At 40.0% G+C, this 21,682-nt stretch overlaps 1 protein-coding gene and 1 long non-coding RNA gene across 5 annotated transcripts in view; both read right to left on the bottom strand.

Annotated features, from left to right (window-relative positions):
- Positions 1-9,963, bottom strand: part of SP4 (Sp4 transcription factor) — an 83,511-nt gene extending 73,548 nt beyond the window's left edge. Inside the window, exons 1-3 of one of the 2 annotated variants that reach the window (XM_034669021.1) lie at positions 9,204-9,963; positions 8,676-8,803; positions 6,617-8,171 (exon numbers count right to left, since the gene is read on the bottom strand). In XM_034669021.1, the coding sequence (XP_034524912.1) occupies positions 6,617-8,171; positions 8,676-8,803; positions 9,204-9,210 (1,690 nt within the window). In that variant the 5' untranslated portion in view covers positions 9,211-9,963. The remainder of the gene's footprint in view (positions 1-6,616; positions 8,172-8,675; positions 8,804-9,203) is intronic. The other variant, XM_034669015.1, reaches the window with a different exon arrangement.
- Positions 9,964-17,033: 7,070 nt separating this feature from the next.
- Positions 17,034-21,682, bottom strand: part of LOC117803961 — a 48,745-nt gene continuing 44,096 nt past the window's right edge. For 2 of the 3 annotated variants that reach the window (XR_004628088.1, XR_004628099.1), the window contains 2 exons: positions 18,995-19,084; positions 17,044-17,094 (listed from right to left, as the gene is read on the bottom strand). This is a non-coding gene — a long non-coding RNA (uncharacterized LOC117803961). Of the gene's footprint in view, positions 17,095-18,994; positions 19,085-21,682 lie in introns of all 3 variants that reach the window. The other variant, XR_004628091.1, reaches the window with a different exon arrangement.

Genomic DNA, 21,682 nt, shown 5'->3' with positions numbered 1-21,682 from the left:
TTTCAGTTTTCAAAACCACTTACCATTTATGGGACATAAGGACATATCAGACACAAAAGGGTGAAAAATAGCCTTTACCAGTGAACTCATCCTTTTACCTTGTCTCCTAAACAAAAACTTCAGAATCACGGATGATTTTAAATCATGGCTCTACCACTTACTGGAGGGCAAATTTTTTTTTTTTTAAAGATTTTATTTATTTATTTGACAGAGATAGAGACAGCCAGAGAGAGAGGGAACACAAGCAGAGGGAGTGGGAGAGGAAGAAGCAGGCTCACAGCAGAGGAGCCCGATGTGGGGCTCGATCCCATAACGCCGGGATCACGCCCTGAGCCGAAGGCAGACGCTTCCGCTGTGCCACCCAGGCGCCCCTGGAGGGCAAATTTTCTTAAAGAAATTAAAGCTCATGAGATTATCTGTAAAATAGGCACAATAAGACCATCTTACAAAGATACTGTAATATTGTGGGTTTTAATGAGATGATATAAAATACCTATCTTAACTCCTAACACATTCTAAGTTAAACAATAGACATTTGTTTTCTTCCTCCACAAGACTCATCTTTTTCAAGAAAGCCATTTCTAAATACAGTTTGGGAAAAGATATGGTATCTGGACAGCCTGAGGATTTGCTTACCTACATACAGAATTTACTAAACTCATTAGTTTTGAATTTGTTCTTTCAAGAAAGGACAAAATAATACCACTAAGATTCCACCATTAAACTCAATAACAAGGAGGGGCGCCTGGGTGGCACAGCGGTTAAGCGTCTGCCTTCGGCTCAGGGCGTGATCCCGGCGCTGTGGGATCGAGCCCCACATCACCACATCAGGCTCTTCCGCTATGAGCTCCTCTCCCACTCCCCCTGCTTGTGTTCCCTCTCTCGCTGGCTGTCTCTATCTCTGTCGAATAAATAAATAAAAAAACATCTTTAAAAAAAGACAAAAAAACAAAACTCAATAACAAGGAGACCTAGGGAACTGTGCTTTTACCAACACTATATTCAATATATTGAAGCTGAATATCCAGTGACAACAGACACAATCCATCTGGAGAAAACTACTCTCCCTGTCTGGTCCCTAAACTTCCAACTACACTTACTCATTTACTAGCAAAAGATGTGGGTAACAAAGCCAGCAATACAGCAGAAAGACAACTGGAGCAGCAGTCAAGATTCTAGTCCTCACTCTGCCAAAAAGTACAAGAAATTCAACTTTCTGGGCTTCAGTTTCTTTATTTCTAAAATACCACTAAGGAATGAGGGAGGGAGAGAGACGCCCAATTATCTTTAAATTACATTAGTTAACTACAATTTCATTAATCCTTTATCTCACCACATAATACATAAGCAATTTGTGGTTCAACAGGTTTCCCTTTGCCACAATCTGCTCATTCATCAGGTAGCAAAATGACAGGCATTATGAACATCCAATCTTAAAACTAAATCAAAAGAGTACAGAAGAGCCCACATGTTCCCCCTCAATTATTACTATGTCATCCCTAAGTACTTCATGTAGCACCTTAGAACCTCTGACCCATATTTCTGCTCTCACTTATAACAGAAAAATATGAAATTCCTTTATAAAGACTTTAGCAGTGATACCAAAAGGCTACAATTGGTGAGTGATAACCTCAAATATCTTTTCAAAGTAAAATTCTATCATCCTGTAAATCTATGTTATTTCTTTAAGATCTATGTATGGCACTTTTCCTCTATCCTCCTTCTTAATCAAGCTTCCTTCTTTTTTTCCTCTTCAACTTGCTTTTACACCTGCTCCAATATTCCGTAAGTATTACTTATTATATGTTCACTGATTCAGAGTGAAAAAACAGATAATTAAAACTCTATTTTCCCTTGCACCCCTCTCTATCCTGAAATCCTTCTCAAAGATGCCCTTCTAAAAAATAATGTGGCTTTACAACAGGTACGTTTCAAACTTCCATGAAAAACTTAAAAATTGGTAATGATATCGTTATGACATCATCAACAAATCTTTAAGGTCGTGCTATACATCATCTAATGGGTAAAACCAACCTGGTAATTCGGAACCTAAATTACTTGTATGAGGTACAACATGTAAGTTCCTCATAACAAATTCAATATGTAACAAACAGTACTATAAGATTTTAGAGAAGTAAAATCACAAGAGCAAACCTGACTTTAAAAAAAAAAAAAAGAAATAACAACCAAACACAGGAGGCATCTGTATAGTTATACACACAAATGCATTATATTTTTACATATCTGTATATATGTATAACACATGTATGTTAAGATGCCTAAGAAAACACAAATTAATAGAACATATATAGCTAAGAAAAATCATACTAGTTTTAAAATTCAAGTCAATTTCTACTTTTAGTAACTCTGGAAAAAAGTCTGGTGTAAAGGTTGATTCTACTACATTGTTAGGTTTCTAAATTAAATATTAATGTCAATTATTTTATTTGGCCCCCATTTTCCCTAATTATGAAGAACTGGCCTTCCCATTCCTGATTCTGCTACATCCCCAGGTTTCATACTTTAAATCCCCAAAAAAGTAAAGAAGGTTAGAGAGTCAAGTTTTTGAAGGGCCAGCAACATCCTTGAGTTTGAACTTCCTTTGTGTAGGAATTAAGTCTAAAAATGTGAATTGCCACTAAAATGAAAAAAAGAAATATTATCCAACCATCAAGCAAAAACATGATCTGTTACAACAGATGATGATTAAGGCCAAAACCAAATTGAATCCGCAGGCAATGCAAGTTAATTGCTGATTTAGTTATTAATGGTCCCTACATGTTCTAAATTCTTTAAGGAGATGTAACTCCTTAAATTCATTTTATCTAGGGCTCTTTGGCTACCAAAGAGTACGCTGTGCAAACAGGTAGTTCTTTTACAGCAAAAACCTTACTTTTGTCACTTAGTTAAAACAAAGGATGTTCCTAAACCAGCAGTACGATGTTACTTTTGTTCTTAAAAAGGGAATTCTGCTTTTCTTTCAGTCAAAGTCAAACTCATAATCCCAACAAGGTACAAACAGTAAGTATGTAGAGGGAACATGTACTTAGTTCCTATTACAATTCCAACTAATTAAATGCTAGATACTCAGCCCGGAAATCAGGATTCTGAGAGGAGACCAAACCACAGAAACGCTTTATGCTGAACTCATTATCAAGGAAAGAGATTCCCCCTAGGTTGTCACTAACATTCTCATTTCATAAAATCAAGTATGAAGCTCCCTAGCTTCAAGAACAGGTTTCATTTGATTACCATACACAATTTTTTTTTCCTGTCCACATCATCCAGACCCTGCCCATATCTTTTGAAGAGTGACATGAGGATGGATAATAACTTTTAGCCCTCTGTTATTGAGCTAGTCATTACATTCTGTCAAAACCAACTATTAATTTTTTCAAGCCTGGTAATAGTTGTCATAAATATTTAGAGCATAAATTTTCCCATGAATTAATAAACAAAATTAAAATAAAAATTTAGGGGGAAAGAACAGACACATGAAATAATCAGAAAGTACCAAAAGGTGGGGACACAAGGTTAAAAATCAGAACTTTCCAGGGCTCATTTATAAAAAGGATATATGGGCACTTATTGCTCATTCTCCCTCTTCTAGCGATAAAGTACCTGGTATCCCATTCTTAGTATCTTAAAAACTCAAAGCCAAAAGAAATTAATGAAAATAGAGCCATTTCATCAGCTTATTAAAACCACTCCAAGGGCACTGCTCCCAATTCCAAACTGCTACCTTCTCCATCACCTTGTACCCCTTATTCAGCAAACATTTGTCAAGTACCTACTATACTAAAACAATAAGGTAAAAATCTGTGAACGACTAGGCCCAAATTAAATGCTTTGACTTGCAGAAGTTAGTACAATTCTGGTCTTATTTATAACATGGCTATCTTCTTAAAATGACAGAGTATGCATATCTATTCGAACATAAACTCTTTAATACCAATGAAATTTAAAATCTTTGGTTTCAGGAGGAAAAAAATCCAACTAGGTAAAGTTTAAATTTCCTGACACACTTAAGTGACACCCAAATCACGTAAACTCCTTAAATAAAAAAATTAGCCCTGAAAATGAAGAATAAACATACCTATGTGGAATGCTCAGCGTGTGGCTAGTCAATATATGGTTGTGAAATAAAAACTCTTAAGTTCTCTTTGCCATCAAAATCCATTCCTTGAGGCACACATGAACTAGCTCCAACACCCATCTGCTTCCATATTTTGCTTAATGGTTCACTACTGATGTCTAGATCTTGGTTCTCAAATTTCAATGAGATTCAGAATGACCTGGAAAGTTTAACTGAAAAGCAAATTCCTTGACCACACCCCCAAAAGTTATAGTTCCAGAAAGTGGATCCTGCCTTCCTAATGATGCATCATTCAAGTAAATCTGAGTTAGGTAGTCAGAAGACCACACTCCTGTCGATGACTTACCCTCACAATGGGTAAGGGGGAAACTGGGTTGTAACTGATACCAATTACAGTACAGAAGACTTAACTATTCCTAACCTAAATTATAAATTATTCAATTCTCTTAATCATAATTCACTAACTAATGCTTAACAGGCAAATCAAAATGTAAGTGAAATAACTTTTGATAATGCCAACTGTCATTCAACCCATCAAAAACAGGCATTTTTTTATTAATACTTAAGATTTTGTCAATTTTTAGGAAACAAGTAAGTATGAACAAAGCAAACTACAGATTGTAATCCAGAGAAATATGTATATAATTGTGCTGCAATAGCTCTGGGGGAAAAAGTACCACACTCAAAATACTCTGATTAGGTTACTGTGCTGTCAATACAGAAGCCACTAATCACATGCAGCTACTGAAATTAAATAAATTAAAAATTCAGTTCCTTGGGGCGCCTGGGTGGCACAGCGGTTAAGCATCTGCCTTTGGCTCAGGGCGTGATCCCGGCGTTATGGGATGGAGCCCCACTTCAGGCTCCTCCGCTAGGAGCCTGTTTCTTCCTCTCCCACTCTCCCTGCTTGTGTTCCCTCTCTCGCTGGCTCTCTCTCTCTCTGTCGAATAAATAAATAAAATCTTAAAAAAAAAAAAAAAATTCAGTTCCTCAGTTGCACTAGCCACATTTTTTTTTTTTTTTAAGATTTATTTATTTGACAGAAAGAGACAGCCAGCGAGAGAAGGAACACAAGCAGGGGGAGTGGGAGAGGAAGAAGCAGCCTCCTAGCGGAGGAGCCTGATGTGGGGCTCGATCCCAGAATGCCGGGATCACGCCCCGAGCCGAAGGCAGATGCTTAAGGACTGCGCCACCCAGGCGCCCCACTAGCCACATTTTAAATGCTCAGTAGCTGCACGTGGCTAGTGGCTAACACACTGGACAAGATACACAACACTTCATCATCACAGAAAATTCTACTGGCTAGATCTGGTTTAGAGGTAATAAACATCTAAATAAAACACATAATTACTGTTCTTCTTAATCAGAGAACTCTGACAATATTCAATTATAAATATAAAAATCTACTTTAGGTATTAACTGCAAAACAAAAACCCTAACATAATTTTTCTGAAACTTGTTTCAAGAAAGGTCATTAAAAAGTGATGTGCTTATTCATTTCAGATTATCAAAATACAAATATTTAATTAAACAGATCTGACAGTATCAAAGGCGTTAAAACCACAACTAGGTTTTCACCAAATCAGAATCAGTAAAAAGTGTTTAATTATTAGAAAACAAAAGGTATTATTAGATAAAATAAGACGAGTCAACAAAATTTAAAATACTTAATAAGACTAATTTTCCAAATACTTCAGAAATCTCTTTATATGCATAATAACGGCTTTATAACTGGTTTTAAAATGACCTTACTACAATTAATTCAAATTAGCGACATTCTACTATTTTTATTTTTAATTGTTTTCAACAACTTCACACTAAAAATACCTAAAAACAATATAACAACCATAAGATTTAAGTATAATTTTTATGTGAATAATTATTCAAAATCCTGAGAAAATCTTGGTTTTAACAGAAAAGCAGACATAAAAATTAATCGATTTGTAACTTAAAATTCTATCTCTAAACTGCATCAATATCTAGTTTAAAACAACACTGTATAATAAAACCCAAAAGCATGAGCAACAAGATGCTGAAGCAGAAGTAACTTCCAATTTAAGAAAGTTAGCCTTATTACAAAGTAGGATTAAAACTTCAACAGATTCACAAATGTATACTAATTCAGCTTTAAACCTACTTTCTTTTAAAGAAGATATAAACATCACTTTTATTAGAGTTCTTTCTGAGGAGTTCAAGTGTATTCAAATATAATTTCTAAATTACGGAAGGAAGACAATTATGATTCTAATCAGCAAGTTTTGCTCCATGGAAGAATAACTTTATAAAGTGTCTAGCAAATTTTACATGTAAAACCTAATATTAAAACATACAGATGTGAACGGGTCACACTGATGGCTATAGTTATGGCAGTTAATATAATATTCCTGATTTTAGATTCCTTATGATTATGTGTATTTCAGAAGTCTACATCAAATCTAAGAGTTAGCAAAGAAAAGCAGTACTAATTGTTATTAAAACTGCATGAAAGGATCTTACAGAGAAAAGACTGTAGTAACTTACCTGCAACACTAGTGATTGTAACTGGAACTCCTTGCACTTGAACACCTGCAGCACCCAGGTTGGCAACACTCACTGTCTGAAGGTTAGGCACTGATGCAAGCTGGGCAGTATTCAAAGTTATTGGGGCACCAGCAACAGCCACAGGAGCAATCTGAGCAAGAGTTGTGCCACCACTTGAAGACACTGGGGTGATGGTTAACTGTTGGGATAACCCAGCATTCTGAACTTGCAAATTTGAAAGACTCTGAATATTCTGAACCTGTACAGTTTGCCAACTGATTTGCCCTGAAGGTGTTAAAGTTGGAGCCCTAATAAGCACCTGAGTCGGATTTACTGCTTGAAGTTGAACATTCTGCAAAGGCTGCTGCTGGATGGTCTGAATTGTCTGCCCTGACTGAAGTTGAAATGACTGCGGTGGAATAGCCTGAATAATCTGTTGCTGAGGCTGTTGGATCTGGATCTGCTGTAAGATAGGCTGGCCTACAATCTGCACCTGCTGGAGAGAATTTGATTGATCCTGTGTATTCTGTATTCCATTAGACTGAAGCTGACTGGAGCTCTGCGCTTCAGACTCAGTAGCAGCAGGTGTTTGAGATTCTTCAATAGTGCGTTCAGAACTACTGGCTGATGTGCTTGCATACTGGCCCGTGTCTGCTGAGCTCACTAACGTGTCACTGCTCGTCAGAGATGTTGAAGCAGTGGTTGTGCAGGTAGTGGAGGAGGAGGGAGATTCCGGCATGGTACTGGCAGAAGCAGTGGTGGTGGTGGGTGTGGAAACTAATTGACTCCCATTGGAAGTCCCACTGTCAGTAGTAGTAGCAGGCTGGCCAACCTGTCCAGACCCTCCTCCAGCAGTCACGTTGTTTATCACTGGCAAAGCTAGAGTCACTCCTCCAATGTTAATTGGTAGGGTTGTTACAACTTGAGCCTGAGTACCAGGAAGGGTCTGTAATTGCAGTGGTATCGAAACACCAGGTCTAATTTGGACTGGAACGGTCTGATTTGCCAGGTTTTGAGCAAGAATATTCCCAGAAGCTGTCCTGTTAGCAGCTGTGAGTATAGCTTGATTATTACCTGCAGAAATGAGCTGAATTTGACCCTGCAAATCCTGTAGAGATGAACTACTAGTTGGATTGATTTGAATTTGCTGGCCTTCCACTGTCTGAAGTTGTGGAATCACTTGGTACTGCACACTACCACTTGGATTTTGTACTTGTATGACTTGAAATTGACTAGGGGTGGAAGAATTACCTGATTTAGTTTTTGTAGGAGATGCACTCCCATTATTACTGCTGGAAGAACTAGATGAACTAGAAGCTGGTTGAGAAACGTTATTTTCTTTTGAAGCAGGAGGAGTGGAGGCAACAAGTTGCCAAGTGTTTCCAGCAAGTTGTGTTGTTACCAGTTCTAGCTGTTGTGGTTGATTTTGAAGTTGCACCAATCCTTGGCTTGGATCTATAATTATTTGTTGTTGTCCAGTTGCTTGATTTTCACCAGGAGTCCCTATTTTGCTGCAAGTAGCTGCCAGTAAAGCCAGAGGAGAGGGCTGAGAATCCTACCCAAAATGAGATGGTAAAGAAGAGGGGGGGGGGAAAAGTGGGCGGATTTAGTGGAGGCCAGTAGTTGGAAGGGGTTTATTTATTTATTTATTTTGACAGCTCTACATTTCAGAACTTACTCAGGAAGTGACAGAAATCAAAAAGAAATAGTAACAAAAGCAGTAAGATAGAAGAATAAGGAAACAGATACTGTAATATAAAGTTCATATAAAAGGAAATTTCTAACAAACTTTCTTATATTCTCATAAACTCAAAATGCCCTTGGGAAATTACACACCGTTTTCTACTAGTCTGAGTTCCTGATGTAATTTTAAACAACGTTATCCCTCAAACATGTGAAATCTTTATGAATTTACAATTTAACTTCCTCACTCTCAGAAAGATGCTTTGCGTGGACGCACATTTGTATTCTCTTCTTCAGTTCTGGGCAATTAAAGGACATAACTCCCTCTCTCCCCTAACGTCTCGTGATGAATTTTTTTTTATATGCTTGCTTTTACCTGGGAGCCTGAGGTTTTGGGTTTTTTATTGTTATTCTCTGGCTCAGAGGTTTTCCCTCCTTCTGTAGCCATCGCCGCTGCTGCTGCCGCCGCCGCCGCCGCCTCCTCCTCCTCCTCCTTCTTCTGATCTGCAACAACCCCCCCCCAACGACAACAGGTTATTAGGATTATTATTATTCGTCTTCCCCCCCTCCCCCTCCCCCTGAACATTAATCTCCATAAACCCGCGATCCACGCACACCGGCAGGGGGTGGGGGAGAAGGAGGGAAGGGAGGAGGGGGATATCACAAAACGTGGTTTGAAACCCGACCCATCCGCTCCAGAGCAACACCCAGAAGGTTGTTCTCTCTCAGACATTAAGACAAAACACAACCCTCCTTCCCACCCCCTGATACCCTCCCTTCCTCTCCTCCTCCCCTTAAAGCATCTCAGCGGCCCCGGGGGAGGGGGGAGAACCGAGCAGGGTCTGGGGAGGGAGGGAGGGGAGGGAGGCGGTGAAGGAGACCGAGGGGGGTGGAGAATACGTACCGCTCATCCCGCATTAACAGGACAAACCCTCAGACGGAGACACAGGGATAGAGGTGGGTGGGGGTGGGGGCGAGGCGGGAGGAGAGGCCGGTCCCGCCCGCCCGCGGTGGCTCGGAGGAGGCTGTAGCTGGCACAGGCTCTGCCTCTTTTTCCGCGAATGGCCGCCGCTGGGCTGTGGCGTAGCAGCTCCTCTCTCCGCCCGATCCCGGCTGACTCGCCCTTGATTGACAGCGGCGGCGCGCGGCGCGGGCGGTGGCGGGCCGGGGGCGGGGCCAGGGCGGTGCGAGCCCGGCCGACTCCCCACCCCCCTCGGCCTCTCTCCGCCGGAGCCGCCGACTCTCCACCCCTTCCCCCAGCGGATTGGCCGCCGACCTGCCGGGGGCCGGGGCGCTGGGGCCGCCTCCTCTCCACCCCCTTTCTCGGGGTTATCCTTTCAGCCGCTTTTCTTTTCCTCCTTTGGCTTCTCCGGTGCTGCTTCTCTCGGCGTTCTAGCTCAGGCTCGCTGCCGGTAGGCCGTCCATACAGCCAAACTTGTTGTCTCAGGATATCCCGCCCCCTACTCATTTCCCAGCGCCCCCCCCTCAAAAACCTGCTCCAGCATCCCTCGGAATTGCCACTAAAGAAAAAAGTACGGCTGTCGCTCAAGGGAAGCGAGTGGGTCGGATGAGGGGGCGTGCGGACCACCGACGACTCGGCGCGCCGGGTGAACTGCCCGCTGCCCCTGCGCAGGGAGCATGGCTTTCCTGAGGCGCATCCGGACCCGGGCGCCCTTTTTCCCTGGCTCGGTCCCCATTGGCTGAGGCCCTAGTGACGCGCTCTGAGTGGTGGGAGAAAGGGGGCGGGTCAGTGCCGCAAAGGCTCTCGGTCCTTGTAGTTTCGGCCGGCCGCGGCAGCCCTTCCGAGGCACCGCCTTCCCTCCCGCCCCCGACCGAGGCCTGGCTGCGGAGCGGAAAGCTGCCCGAGGGGGCGGTGGCGGCAGGGCGTGGCCGGGGCCGAGTGGGAGTTGAACTAAGCGAGGGGGAGGGGGAATGGGTGTTGTTTGTCTGGGCCTATCCGCCGCGCGGGGCTGCCCAAACCACCTCTGCCACCGCCTCCTCGGCTCCAAGCCGCTCCCCGCGGGGCGAGCTCACACCCGGAGCGCTTGGCGATTGAGCGGGCGGCGGCGTGGGGAGGCGGGGTTTGCTGTCCTCCGGGTTTGAATGAACCCGGTTTCTAGGAGCAGTGCCTTCGCCTTTCCTTTCTTTGCTCACCTCCCTCCTTCAGGCCTTCCGTTTCAAATACGAGGCCTGCTTTGCCACAGAGAAGGATCTTCCATTTTATTTGCTGTCTCTGGCTGGCTGCTGAACAGAGCAATGACCCACCTTCTAAGGTTGCATCGTGTTTTGCCAAATAGCCCCTGTGGTTGGCGGGCCTCTCACTTTAACCGGTCTCACAAGATTCTGGAGGCGAAGAAAAGCCCAGCTCCGTCGGGGTCAGCCCCGGTCACAGTTCAGCATAAGCTTCTGGGCAGGTGGAATTGACATCTGGCTGCACAAAGCATTTTAATGTCTAATGCACTGGAGTACTCTTCAAAGTCCTGAAGTCAGGATGACACCATGGAATATGATAAGCGCCTGATTAAGTGTACCAAAGGTGGAAGTGCTAATGTAAACGGTGGCCCTGAGGACAAGGCGCTCACAGTGACCCACTGCCTTTTTTACCTGGGCTGGACACACAGACTTGAGCGTTTTTGTCTCCTGCTTGAGGCTTAATATGTTGCAAGGGTGAGGAGGTCCCAGGTGCTGCACTTGACTGGCATTTCCTTTGCTTGTTAAAGTAATTGCAACATTGGCTGATGACAAAGCCAGCAGTGCAGAAAGACAAAGCACTTCAAATAAAGAATTACATAGTATTGTCTACCCCTTCTTTAAAAAATGAGACTAAGATCCTTAAATAACCTGCTTCTCCCCCACCATGTGCAATATAGAAGCTCAAAAGTGCTGCTTGCATTTACAGATAAACCGTCTATTCTTGAGTCTTTTTTTTCAATTCACGATGATAAATGAAGGAAGACATATTGCAGTCTTATGAATTGGGGCATTCCTTAGCAGTTTTCTTACCTTAAAAAACCTGCTTCAGAGAGACAGTGTTACTGGCTCTGAACCTCAGATTTTAAAAAAAGAACGCTTATCCATTTAGTATAGATCTACAAAGTGTTTTAAATATTCTGTACCCTATAGATTAGTGGTATTGCTGGTATTCATGGAACACACTGTAGAGGAGGAAAAATCCTCTGGTTTCTTAGTAGAGACTTCTGTAATAACTGACAACAAAACCCCCCAGAATTTTATTAACATGTATACCTCATGTATGCATGGGAGAAACCCAGGAAAAAATGAATAACTCCCCAAAATGGCTTAAAATTCAGGGTTAAAAATCTTAATACGGAAAGGGGATGTAGTCCCCTTAGGGGGATGGCAAATAACTTTTAAGAAAGACAAATTGGCCAGTAGCCAAATAGTTGGAAGATACAATAGTTTGTGAAAAAGTTTTCTGAGTATGGTTTGACTTGTAGTCTCCTCCCGTATGAGTCTGCCTTCCCTGGTGGATGAAACAACCTGGGAGATTTATGATAATTGAGTTCCTTTTAGGGGATCTGTCTTTAGGCAGATAAGGTGGGTTGAGAGAACCTCTCTCTGCATTTGCTGTTTTTCACGTGCCTACAGCTCAAAATAATATGCCAAAGCGCCATGTTTTGGGATGGCATATTCCGCTACCCTTCAATAGTTAACCATCCCTGCTTTTTATGGTGAACTAAAAGCTTCTCATCCATGGCTGAGCCATAAGACCTGGGGCAGGGGACCTAAATTAATCACTTCTCAGGTACCATCATTTTATCTAATTGAAGGTTTAGTTAGATGAGACAGTTCCAAAATTACAGTCATTCTTATACCCCCTTCCTAATTTAAGCTATGAAACACTTACACTATGATATACTTAATATTTTCCTTTAAATTGTTTTCCTTTTGGTCTTAACGTAATTAATTTAAGAAGTTGATACCACCATGGCAAATGGAAAGCCAGCATCATTCTCTGTATAGGTAAGTATAAATATAAATTCAATAAAATTCTCAACCTTAGGCCTGTCAGAGTGGTCTCTTCTTGGGAGGAAACAGTTGGTTTAAAAAGGCTCCTTCCCACGCTCATATTGCCTATAGAACAGTGGCTTTCACACCTTTTTTTTTTTTTATCATGACCCAATGTGTATACACACACACATACATACACAGAGAAAAGTGAGCACTTTTATTAAAAGTGTTTAGCAACACTGAGCACTGACCACTCGGATAAAACACTGCCTCCATGATTTAACCAGTATCCTGGAGGCCCCCTACCAGGCATTACCCCTATAGTTGCTTGGTGGAGTGCTCCAAAGGGTGGAGAAACAATGTTGGGCATGTGGAGGTGACTTAGACACTCTTTATTTGTCCAGGGGCAACAGCTTTTAGAGCCATATTAATATGTATTAGTTGAATATCAATCAATTACATTAACTGAAATAGCTTCAAGAAAAAAAAATACTTAGTTCTTCCTACTCTCCCCCCTTAAAAAAAAAATTCTAGAATTCCAGAATTTGAAAAAACAGTGTCCTATGGACTTTTCCCCCCCTCCATATCACCTTTGTGGAGCAGAAAGTTCATGTTTCCAATTATACTGCAGAACGATTCTAGAATCTGGGTAGGTGTCCTGTGTACTGCTCTGCATTCCTAAATCAACTCTTAGTCTACATTTGGAAAAGTGCTGCTGGAATTTTTAACAGGTCTCTTTCAGGTATAAAATATCTCCTGGTCCTCGTTTTTTAGGACCTGGCATTTCTTAACTGACCACTCAATCAATAACACTTGAATGCTCGCATGATCACAGTGAAATCACCACCCTCCTCCACACCCCCTCCCCCACTACTCTCAGTGCTGCCCTTAGCTCTTTGAGGGCAAAGGCCAAGGCTTTAATCCCCTGCAATGCTGAGGATACATTTAGTAAAATTTCAATAAATATGCTTATAGATGAATGTGATAGAAGCAGCTCTAGAGGATAGTTAAATAGTACCAGAAAAGAAACCAAGGCCCAGACGTGACAGGTGACTTGAATGAAAGAGACCAATTCCGAATGTCTCTACCAGGAAACTTCTTGTTGAAATAATTCTTAAACTGCTTCATTTTGTCTTTGGGAAGCAAAAGCAAAAGTCTGGAGAGGCCACAAACCTGAGAGAGGTCAAAATTTAACATGCACCTCTGTTTCAAAGTGTATTAACTGAGAATGTAGCCAATTAGGAAATAGACATAGATGCAATGAGCATATTTTGTTGAGAACAAGTAGCTTGGTTAGTACATCTAGGAGACCATGCAAAGTTGCTATTGTGATAAAACCCTGGTAGTGTACAAAATAACATTTAAAAATAAATTTCTTAAGTACCAATAATAATTGTTTTCAGGAAGCAGAGAAAGTTTTGGAAATTTCATTGTAATGTAACTGGGACCTGGATTTAGAACATTTATAAGAGAATGGGTAGAAGAGATGACTATACGTGTGTAGGCCTTTTAAAGTCATAAATAGTGTTTGTAACTAACATTGTCAAATAGTGAATAAAGATAGACCTTCGGACTGGTTGTGTTTTCTCTAGCAAGAATCAATGGCATTGCTGTTCCTCATATGCACTTAAAGCTGGTTCATGCTCATGTAAAACTTCAGATTTAACTTAACAAATTTTTTTAATGATTTTTTTTATTATATTATGTTAGTCACCATACAGTACATCCCCGGATTCCGATGCAAGGTTCGATGCTTCATTAGTTGCGTATAACACCCAGTGCACCATGCAATACATGCCCTCCTTACTACCCATCACCAGTCTTATCCCATTCCCCCACCCCCTTCCCCTCTGAAGTCTTCAGTTTGTTTCTCATAGTCCATAGTCTCTCATGTTTCATTCCCCCTTCTGATTACCCCCCCTTTCTTTATCCCTTTCTTCCCCTACCGATCATCCTAGTCCTTATGTTCCATAGATGAGAGAAATCATATAATTGTCTTTCTCTGCTTGACTTATTTCACTTAGCATTATCTCCTCCAGTGCTAACTTAACAATTTTTAAATGTGTAACATTTGTGATTTTTAACCCAGTTACATTTATTGTTAATTTATATGAGAAAATAATTAATAGCTATTGGTAGTTAATGGGTATAGTATAAACATGTATTCAATTTTTATATCAATTTGTATGTGTAAAGGAGTATAATGAGGCTCATTGTTGCTACAAAATGAAAGATATTTGGTAAATGTGGAAGTTAAGACACAGATAAATTAATTTTCTTAACACCGTATATAAACTTAGTGATTAAAAATCATGGAAACATAGAGCACAAATACCCAGTGTGTTTGCAATTGTAACTTTCCAAAGCATGCCAATTCCAGATACTCAGTTTATATTTTTTTATTGTTATTTATTTTAAGTTGGCTCCAAACCCAATGTGGGGCTTGAATGCACAACCCCAAGATCAAGAATCACATGTTCTACTGACTAAGCCAGCCAGGCTCCCCTTATATTTTTTATTAATAAAAAAATCTTTCATTGGATTTTTCTCTTTAGAGAATAAGCATTGCAAAACAACTACTTGGTTTAAATTCTGGTCTGCATGTTACTAAATGTGCAGCCTTGGACAAGTGACCAACCCCTCAGAGCCTCATTCTTTTGTCTATAAAATGGTGAAGATGATAATACTACCATCCTAAGAGACTGAAAGCTCTTAGGACAGTCTCTGCCATATCTTAAACTCTCATCAAATGTTAGCTATGATTTTTATCATCATTATTAATATTATTACTAAGAAATACTATTTGCAACAAGCCAAACACAGAGTAAAACCCTCTTTCCACTCACCTCCATTCCAAACACTAAGCAGTAATAACTAATTTGCAAATGCTTTCTCACTTTTATCTGGCTTACATGAGTTTTATACATTACACATATATATTATGTATAATGTGTGTTTTTTAATATAAAATTTTATGCATAGATACGACATATGGATACATATATATGCAAACTTGCTTTTTTTACCTTAATATATAATGATCATATCTCCAGTTCAAAATGTAGAAATCAAAAATCATTTTTCATAGAATTTACTGCTCTATGGTATGAATATATTTTATTCAATAAAAATATCCCTACTGATAACCTCTCAGGTTGCTTACTATTTTCACCCCACCATAAACAATTTGCAATAAACTTATTTGTACTGGAACTTGCAAAGGTTGTCTTTTATGTTAGTATTTTTGTTTTAGCAGAAAGATTTCCAACAGTGGGAATGCTATTGCTAGGTGTGTGCATATTTAAAATACACACAGTAAGATCATTGTACAGAAAGTTATTTCATTTCACAAATGCATCTGGTAAGTGTGAGTACTCATGTCCCTGTAATTTCTTCAGCACTAATTATTCCTGGCCTTGTAAATTACTACACCTCTAATGGGTGAAGAGTGTATTTACCTGACTGCTAGAGAGGTTGAGCCTCTTTGCATTTGCTTAGAGGCCATATGCATTTCCCACTGCAGCAAATAATTCCATTTCTACCCTTGCCTCTTTAATTTCCTATGGTATTGTTTGTTTTTCTGTTATCAATTTCTAGGAACTGAATATATATGATAATATTAAGTCTTTCTTATCATTTACATTGCTAATATATGTCTTTGGTTCTTTGCCATATATTCTGTATAATATAATTTATACCCTATTTCAGAAAAGATAATACTAACCTAAATGAATGCTTTTCCTAGTTCATTAAAAGATTATTTATACATGGATAAGATACCTTTTGTACTACTTAGGTAGTTGTTTTCTCCACTAGAGTAGGAATGGATTATTATCTCCCCACCCATCCTCTCCACCTCTACAACCTACCCCTCTTCTATCCAGTACACCCAGCCTAAATGTGCAGAATAATACCTGGACCATCGTAAGTACTCAATACATATTTATTCAATCAGTGAACTTAAAATTTCAGAACATGATCTGTAAAAATAAAGTGACCCTATCACAGCAAAATGGCTGGAATTATTTTATATCAAATTTGAAAGATATTTGGAATGGTTTGAATTAAAACAGACCATCAAATCCACTAGGAGTGGGGTTAGACATACATATACCTCTGGGAGCACCCTAAATATTATAAGCATTTACCCTCCCTGGTAGCTGCAAGCATTGATTTTTAATGATGGTTATGGTTTCTCTCAACTATTCCAAGGACAGCTGGTGGTAATAATACTCGGTCCTTTTCCTTATTTATTTTCATTGATAACATTTTTTTTTCACAAAGACCTGAGTCATATGTAATAAAATAGTGAAATATAAGTTGAAATAAAAATCAGGGCCAATGAAAAAGAGAAAATAAATATGATCACCAATAATGTCAACAAATGTTTACATGTTTAATTTTGACACTGAGCTTCCTAGCAGCCAGAGCAAAGAGAGAACATGATTAGTTGTACAATTCTCATTCAGAAAAGAGAAAAATGCCAGTTTCCAGAGAAAGTAAAGTTCTTCCTCGCTCCAAAGATTGATAGCTGTTTTATAAATGCCACCTGCATGTTAGAGCTGTGAATTTGCCAATTTCAAGTATTTAAAATGCTTGGAAGGGGCGGCCGGCTGGCTCAGTCGGTGGAGCATTCAACTCTTGATCTCGGGGTTGTGATTTCAAGCCCCATGTTGGGTGTAGAGATTACTTAAAAATAAAATCTTGGGGCATCTGTGTGGCTCAGTTGGCTAAGTGTCCAACTCTTGCTCTCAGCTCAGGTCTTGATCTCAGGGTCTTGAGCTTAAGCCCTGTGTTGGGCTCCCCACTGGGCCTGGACCCTACTTTAAAAAAACAAACAAATAAACAAACAAGTAAATAAGTAAAATCTTTAAAAAATAATAAAAATAAAACAAAATGCTTGGAAGAATTAATTATATTAAATTTAAGAATATGGTTTGAAATATTTAATGAATTTAATTTCCTATATGAAATTACTTAGACAAATTTTATGCCCTTGAAATTAATAGAGCATTAATCAGAGATCAAGTATAAGTACTCTTATTTTATCCAAATACTTCTAGATTTAAAAATTGATCAAGAAGATCTGAAAATTGGGCTTGAAAGCTTGAGAAAAAAATTGTGACTTTAATAAATTGAAAGTTAATTTAAAACCCAAGAATCTATAAATTTATTGTTCTGAACTGTCCAAAAGTCTCCTTTGGACATTCAAAAAAAAACTCACACTCTTAAGATCACGAAATGAATCAACTCAAAACTCGATAGCTAAGAATTTGTGTCAATGCCAAAGATCTTAATTTTTAGATTTTAGTTTCAGCTCTTCTTTCTATAATATCAGGAGTGGTTATTTACTGAGGCTACTCGGTTTTGTGATAACACCAAATCCTTTGTCTAAGCATATTAGCCAAATAGGGCTTAGGGAAACAAATAGCCAGCTAATATAAGAGTGAATTCAAAGTTTAAAGGTATGGTATAAGGAAGAGGTGAGGAATGTGAAACCCTGCATTCGTTTTAAGTTGCTCAGTATTGGGGCGCCTGGGTGGCTCAGTCAGTTAAGCATTGGACTCCTGATATCAGCTCAGGTCATGATCTCGGATTTGTGAGATCAAGCCCCTGGTCAAGCTCCTCGCTCAGAGGGGAGTCTGCTTGAGGTTCTCTCTCCCTTTCCCTCTGCCCATTCCCCTGCTGCTCACGCACACATGCTCGATCACTCTCTCTCTCAAATAAATAAATAAATCTAAAAAAAATCATTGCTCCAGATTGTTTTCTAGTTTGTAAAGCTGCTACTCTTCCTGACTACCCAGGTTCTGAAAATGCAGGTTTCTTAAGAACATTAATAATGGAATTATGAAAAGGCAGGTTTCTTAAGAACATTAATAATGGAATTCATGCAGCTTGGCTAATAGCCATTCTAGAGTAAGGGACATAAGGCAGCATAAGCATTGTCTGCTTTGGAACCTGGAGAGAAGTGCTGCCATCTTGGCTCTCAGTCTGGTTAATTAACCGCTCTAGGTTTCCTCATCTATATGTGAAGTCTCCATAATTATTCCTACTGTACAGGTTATTAACAAGATTATACACCGTAATCTCCACAGCAGGCACTTAATTAATTTGGATTTCTTTACTTTCTGGTTCACAGTGTTTTTACTATCTTCCACAAAAATTAAGTTTTCATTTTGCTATTCTTCTTGTTGTAAAATATAGTGAGCAATCTAAGTGAGTGAAAAGTGTTTTCCATGAACAAATAGTAGCTTCTAGGGTCATAAGTGGCCTTTTTGGGTCTCAGCATCTGTGTGTATTTAATTTTTTTTAAAAAAAGATTTATTTATTCTAGAGAGCAAAAGAGAGGGAGAAAGCAGTGTGGAGGGGGAAGGGCAGAGGAAGAGGGAGAGAGAGAATCTCAAGCAGACACGGAGCCCCATGTGAGGCTGGATCTCATGACCCTGAGATCATTACCTGAGCTGAAATCAAGAGTCAGATGCTTAACTGCTCACCTGCTTACCCAACAGAGCCACCCAATGCCCCTGTATTTAATTTTTAAAAAAGCAATCTGCTATAAAACTTATAGAGAGCAATTTAATCAAATTTAATAGAGAAAAAAAATCTCCACTTATGTCCAAAAGACCCTGACCTCTGAAGTTCTAACTTCTCTACCTAAAAGACACAAAGCTGAAACTCTGCAGGGAGTATCACCTAAGGCTTCTCTCCAAAAGGGCATATTACCTAAGTGTGATGTGCTCACTCAGTGTAGGAGATACTTGGGCTTGGCGTGCTGCTCTACCTCTATGTCAACAGGACAGGACAGAAGGAATCCTAAAAAAAATAAGCAAACACACAAAAAGATGAGAGAAATTCACATAGAAAATAATGTAAATGGCAAATGGAACTAAAAGGAAAAAAATCATAATTATCTTGTTCAATGAGCCCTTCCTATGAAGATTTTTTCCAAATGTGACAAATAGCTTGAGAAAACCTAGATTAAGAGTGTGAACTTGGATGGGGGAACACCCACCAGGAGGTACAGACATGGTCGTATTACACACAGGGACAGCTGTAGGTGTGCTGTCGTCACATAGCACGTGTCTGGCATGTGTCAGGAAGCCTTCTTGCTAAGTCCTGCTAACTGCAACTTCTGAAAGATCATGTGATATGAATAACATTACCGCAAAAAAAGTAGGAAGCATCTCTTGAGAAGATGAAGCCTGGAGAAAAAAAAAAGATGATGACGAAGACGGGGCGGGTGGGGGGAAAACAAAACAAGGGTACAACATGATTGGGCAAACTACAGCAAAGAGTCAAATATAACAGCAAAGATGTATTTCCACACTGGTAAATGCAAAGTCTTCAACAAGTAAGAGTAGCAAGGAAGTTGCTTTGTTCTGTCAGTCAAGGCAAACCAAAAATGCTCTTTAAGAAGGACATTGACAATTAGAAGAGAAGGTGGGCCAAGATGGCAAGAGATGAGGAACGGTTGTAAAGCACTGAGGATGGCTTGGGTGAGGGTACTAGAACAGACTTTAGCAACTGTCAGACCTGTAAGATGGAAAGGAATTAGATTTACTTTATGTAGTTTCAGAAGGCTGAACTAAGATCAATGAGTGGATACTGTCAGGAGGTAGATTTTGGCACGGTATAAAAAGAACTTCCCAAGAATGAGAACTCTCTAAAATGAAACAAACTCCCTGTGGAGTGGTGAGCTCTTCTTAATCGGAGAAATCCTAGTACAGGCTGAACTACTACTTCTTAGGAATGTTGGAAGAGATTTTTGTATCTGATGGCAACAGAAGCAGAATCAGCTTTATGGGGCCCCAATTTTTTTAAGTTTAGGGAACCCTTTGTAAGAACAAAGAACAGGGCACCTAGCTGGTTCAGTTGGTAGACCATGTGACTCTTGATATCAAGGTGATGAATTCAAGACTCACATTGGGCGTGGAGCCTACTTTAGGGGGAAAAAAAAGAATACAAACTGTGAATAAAAATTAGAGAGCCTTGGAAGGTACTTTTATAGGTCAGGAATCCTTGAAACTTAAGCTTCATTAGCTTTGTCATAAATTCGCATCAATGGAACCCATTGATAAGAAACGTGTGATTTAAATTTTTTAAAGGACAATGCTTCTTCATTTTTTTTTTTAAAGATTTATTTATTTACTTGACAGAGAGAGAGACAGCCAGCGAGAGAGGGAACACAAGCAGGGGGAGTGGGAGAGGAAGAAGCAGGCTCATAGCAGAGGAGAATGCTGGGATCACGCCTTGAGCCGAAGGCAGATGCTTAATAACTGAGCCACCCAGGCACCCCTGCTTCTTCATTTTGAAATAATGATTTTGTTATCTATGGGACATCCTGGAGGTAGTAGAAAGAGAGAAGTGAAATTAGACTTACCTGGGTTCCTAGCCTAAATCAGTTTTCACAGCTGGGTAACCTTGGGCAAATTACTTAACCTCTCTGAGCCTCAATTCCTTCATCTGTCAAATAGAAGTGATGATCTCTACTTTGAAATATTGTTCGGAAAAATCAAATAAAGTTCTGTATGTAAAGCACTGATATATAGAAGTTGTGTATTTAATGACAGCTAAATTGGAAAACTAAGATTTGGGTAGTCCTAAGGAAAAGGTTTCTAAAAATGACACCTGGGGTTGTCATCCATCATCCTGAAGATAATGATATGACACTGTGCCACAGCTCTCACTTTAAGGCATGACCTGCCACCAATGTGCAATGTTCATATTAGGCTTATTTCAGATAACTCTAGCTTGTGGACAGACTAGAGAAATTACTCACAGGACTGATCAGCCATGATAAACATCTTTGTCCTCCTTACCCCCTCTTCACTATTTCAAAATTGGGGTCAGAATGAAGGAGTGGGACATTTCTTGTCACTCCATCCCCAAGAAGCAGGTTGGACAAGTTCAAGGGTACACAGATAGACCACAGGATCTAGAGGGTAGTAACTTAGCAGGAGTTCCTATGCATCACACAACTCTAGGTCACCATTCATCTTGAAGATTCTTGCTTCTCAAAGGGAGGTCCTCAACCAGCAACAATAGCATCACCAGGGAGCTTGTTAGAAATGCAGGATCCCAGGCCTACCCAAGATCACCAGGTCATCTGAGGCACACCAAGTTTGAGAAGTGGTAATCTAGACTCCAATGCAAATGGCTTTCTCCCAGTGCTGTGATGCTGAGGTCCTCTCCTTTGGGCTCTCAAATGCATTTCCTTTTATGAGGTCCAAGAGGTGAGCAGAAGCAAAGGGGTCCACTTCCCTCAATTCCTAGGGAGAAGGCCCTGTCTACCTGATTCTCATTGACCTTCTATTCTTTGGATTCTCTTCCTTTCCTGTAACTTATGAGATCAAAATAGTTCAAACTTGAAATGGCAAATTATACTTGACAGAAGGTCCAGTCATTTCTCTC

Source organism: Ailuropoda melanoleuca, chromosome 1, assembly GCF_002007445.2.
Source record: "Ailuropoda melanoleuca isolate Jingjing chromosome 1, ASM200744v2, whole genome shotgun sequence".
Taxonomy (NCBI): Eukaryota; Metazoa; Chordata; class Mammalia; order Carnivora; family Ursidae; genus Ailuropoda; species Ailuropoda melanoleuca.
The sequence above is the reverse complement of the archived record's forward strand: the minus strand, read 5'-3'. Positions and strand labels throughout refer to the sequence as shown.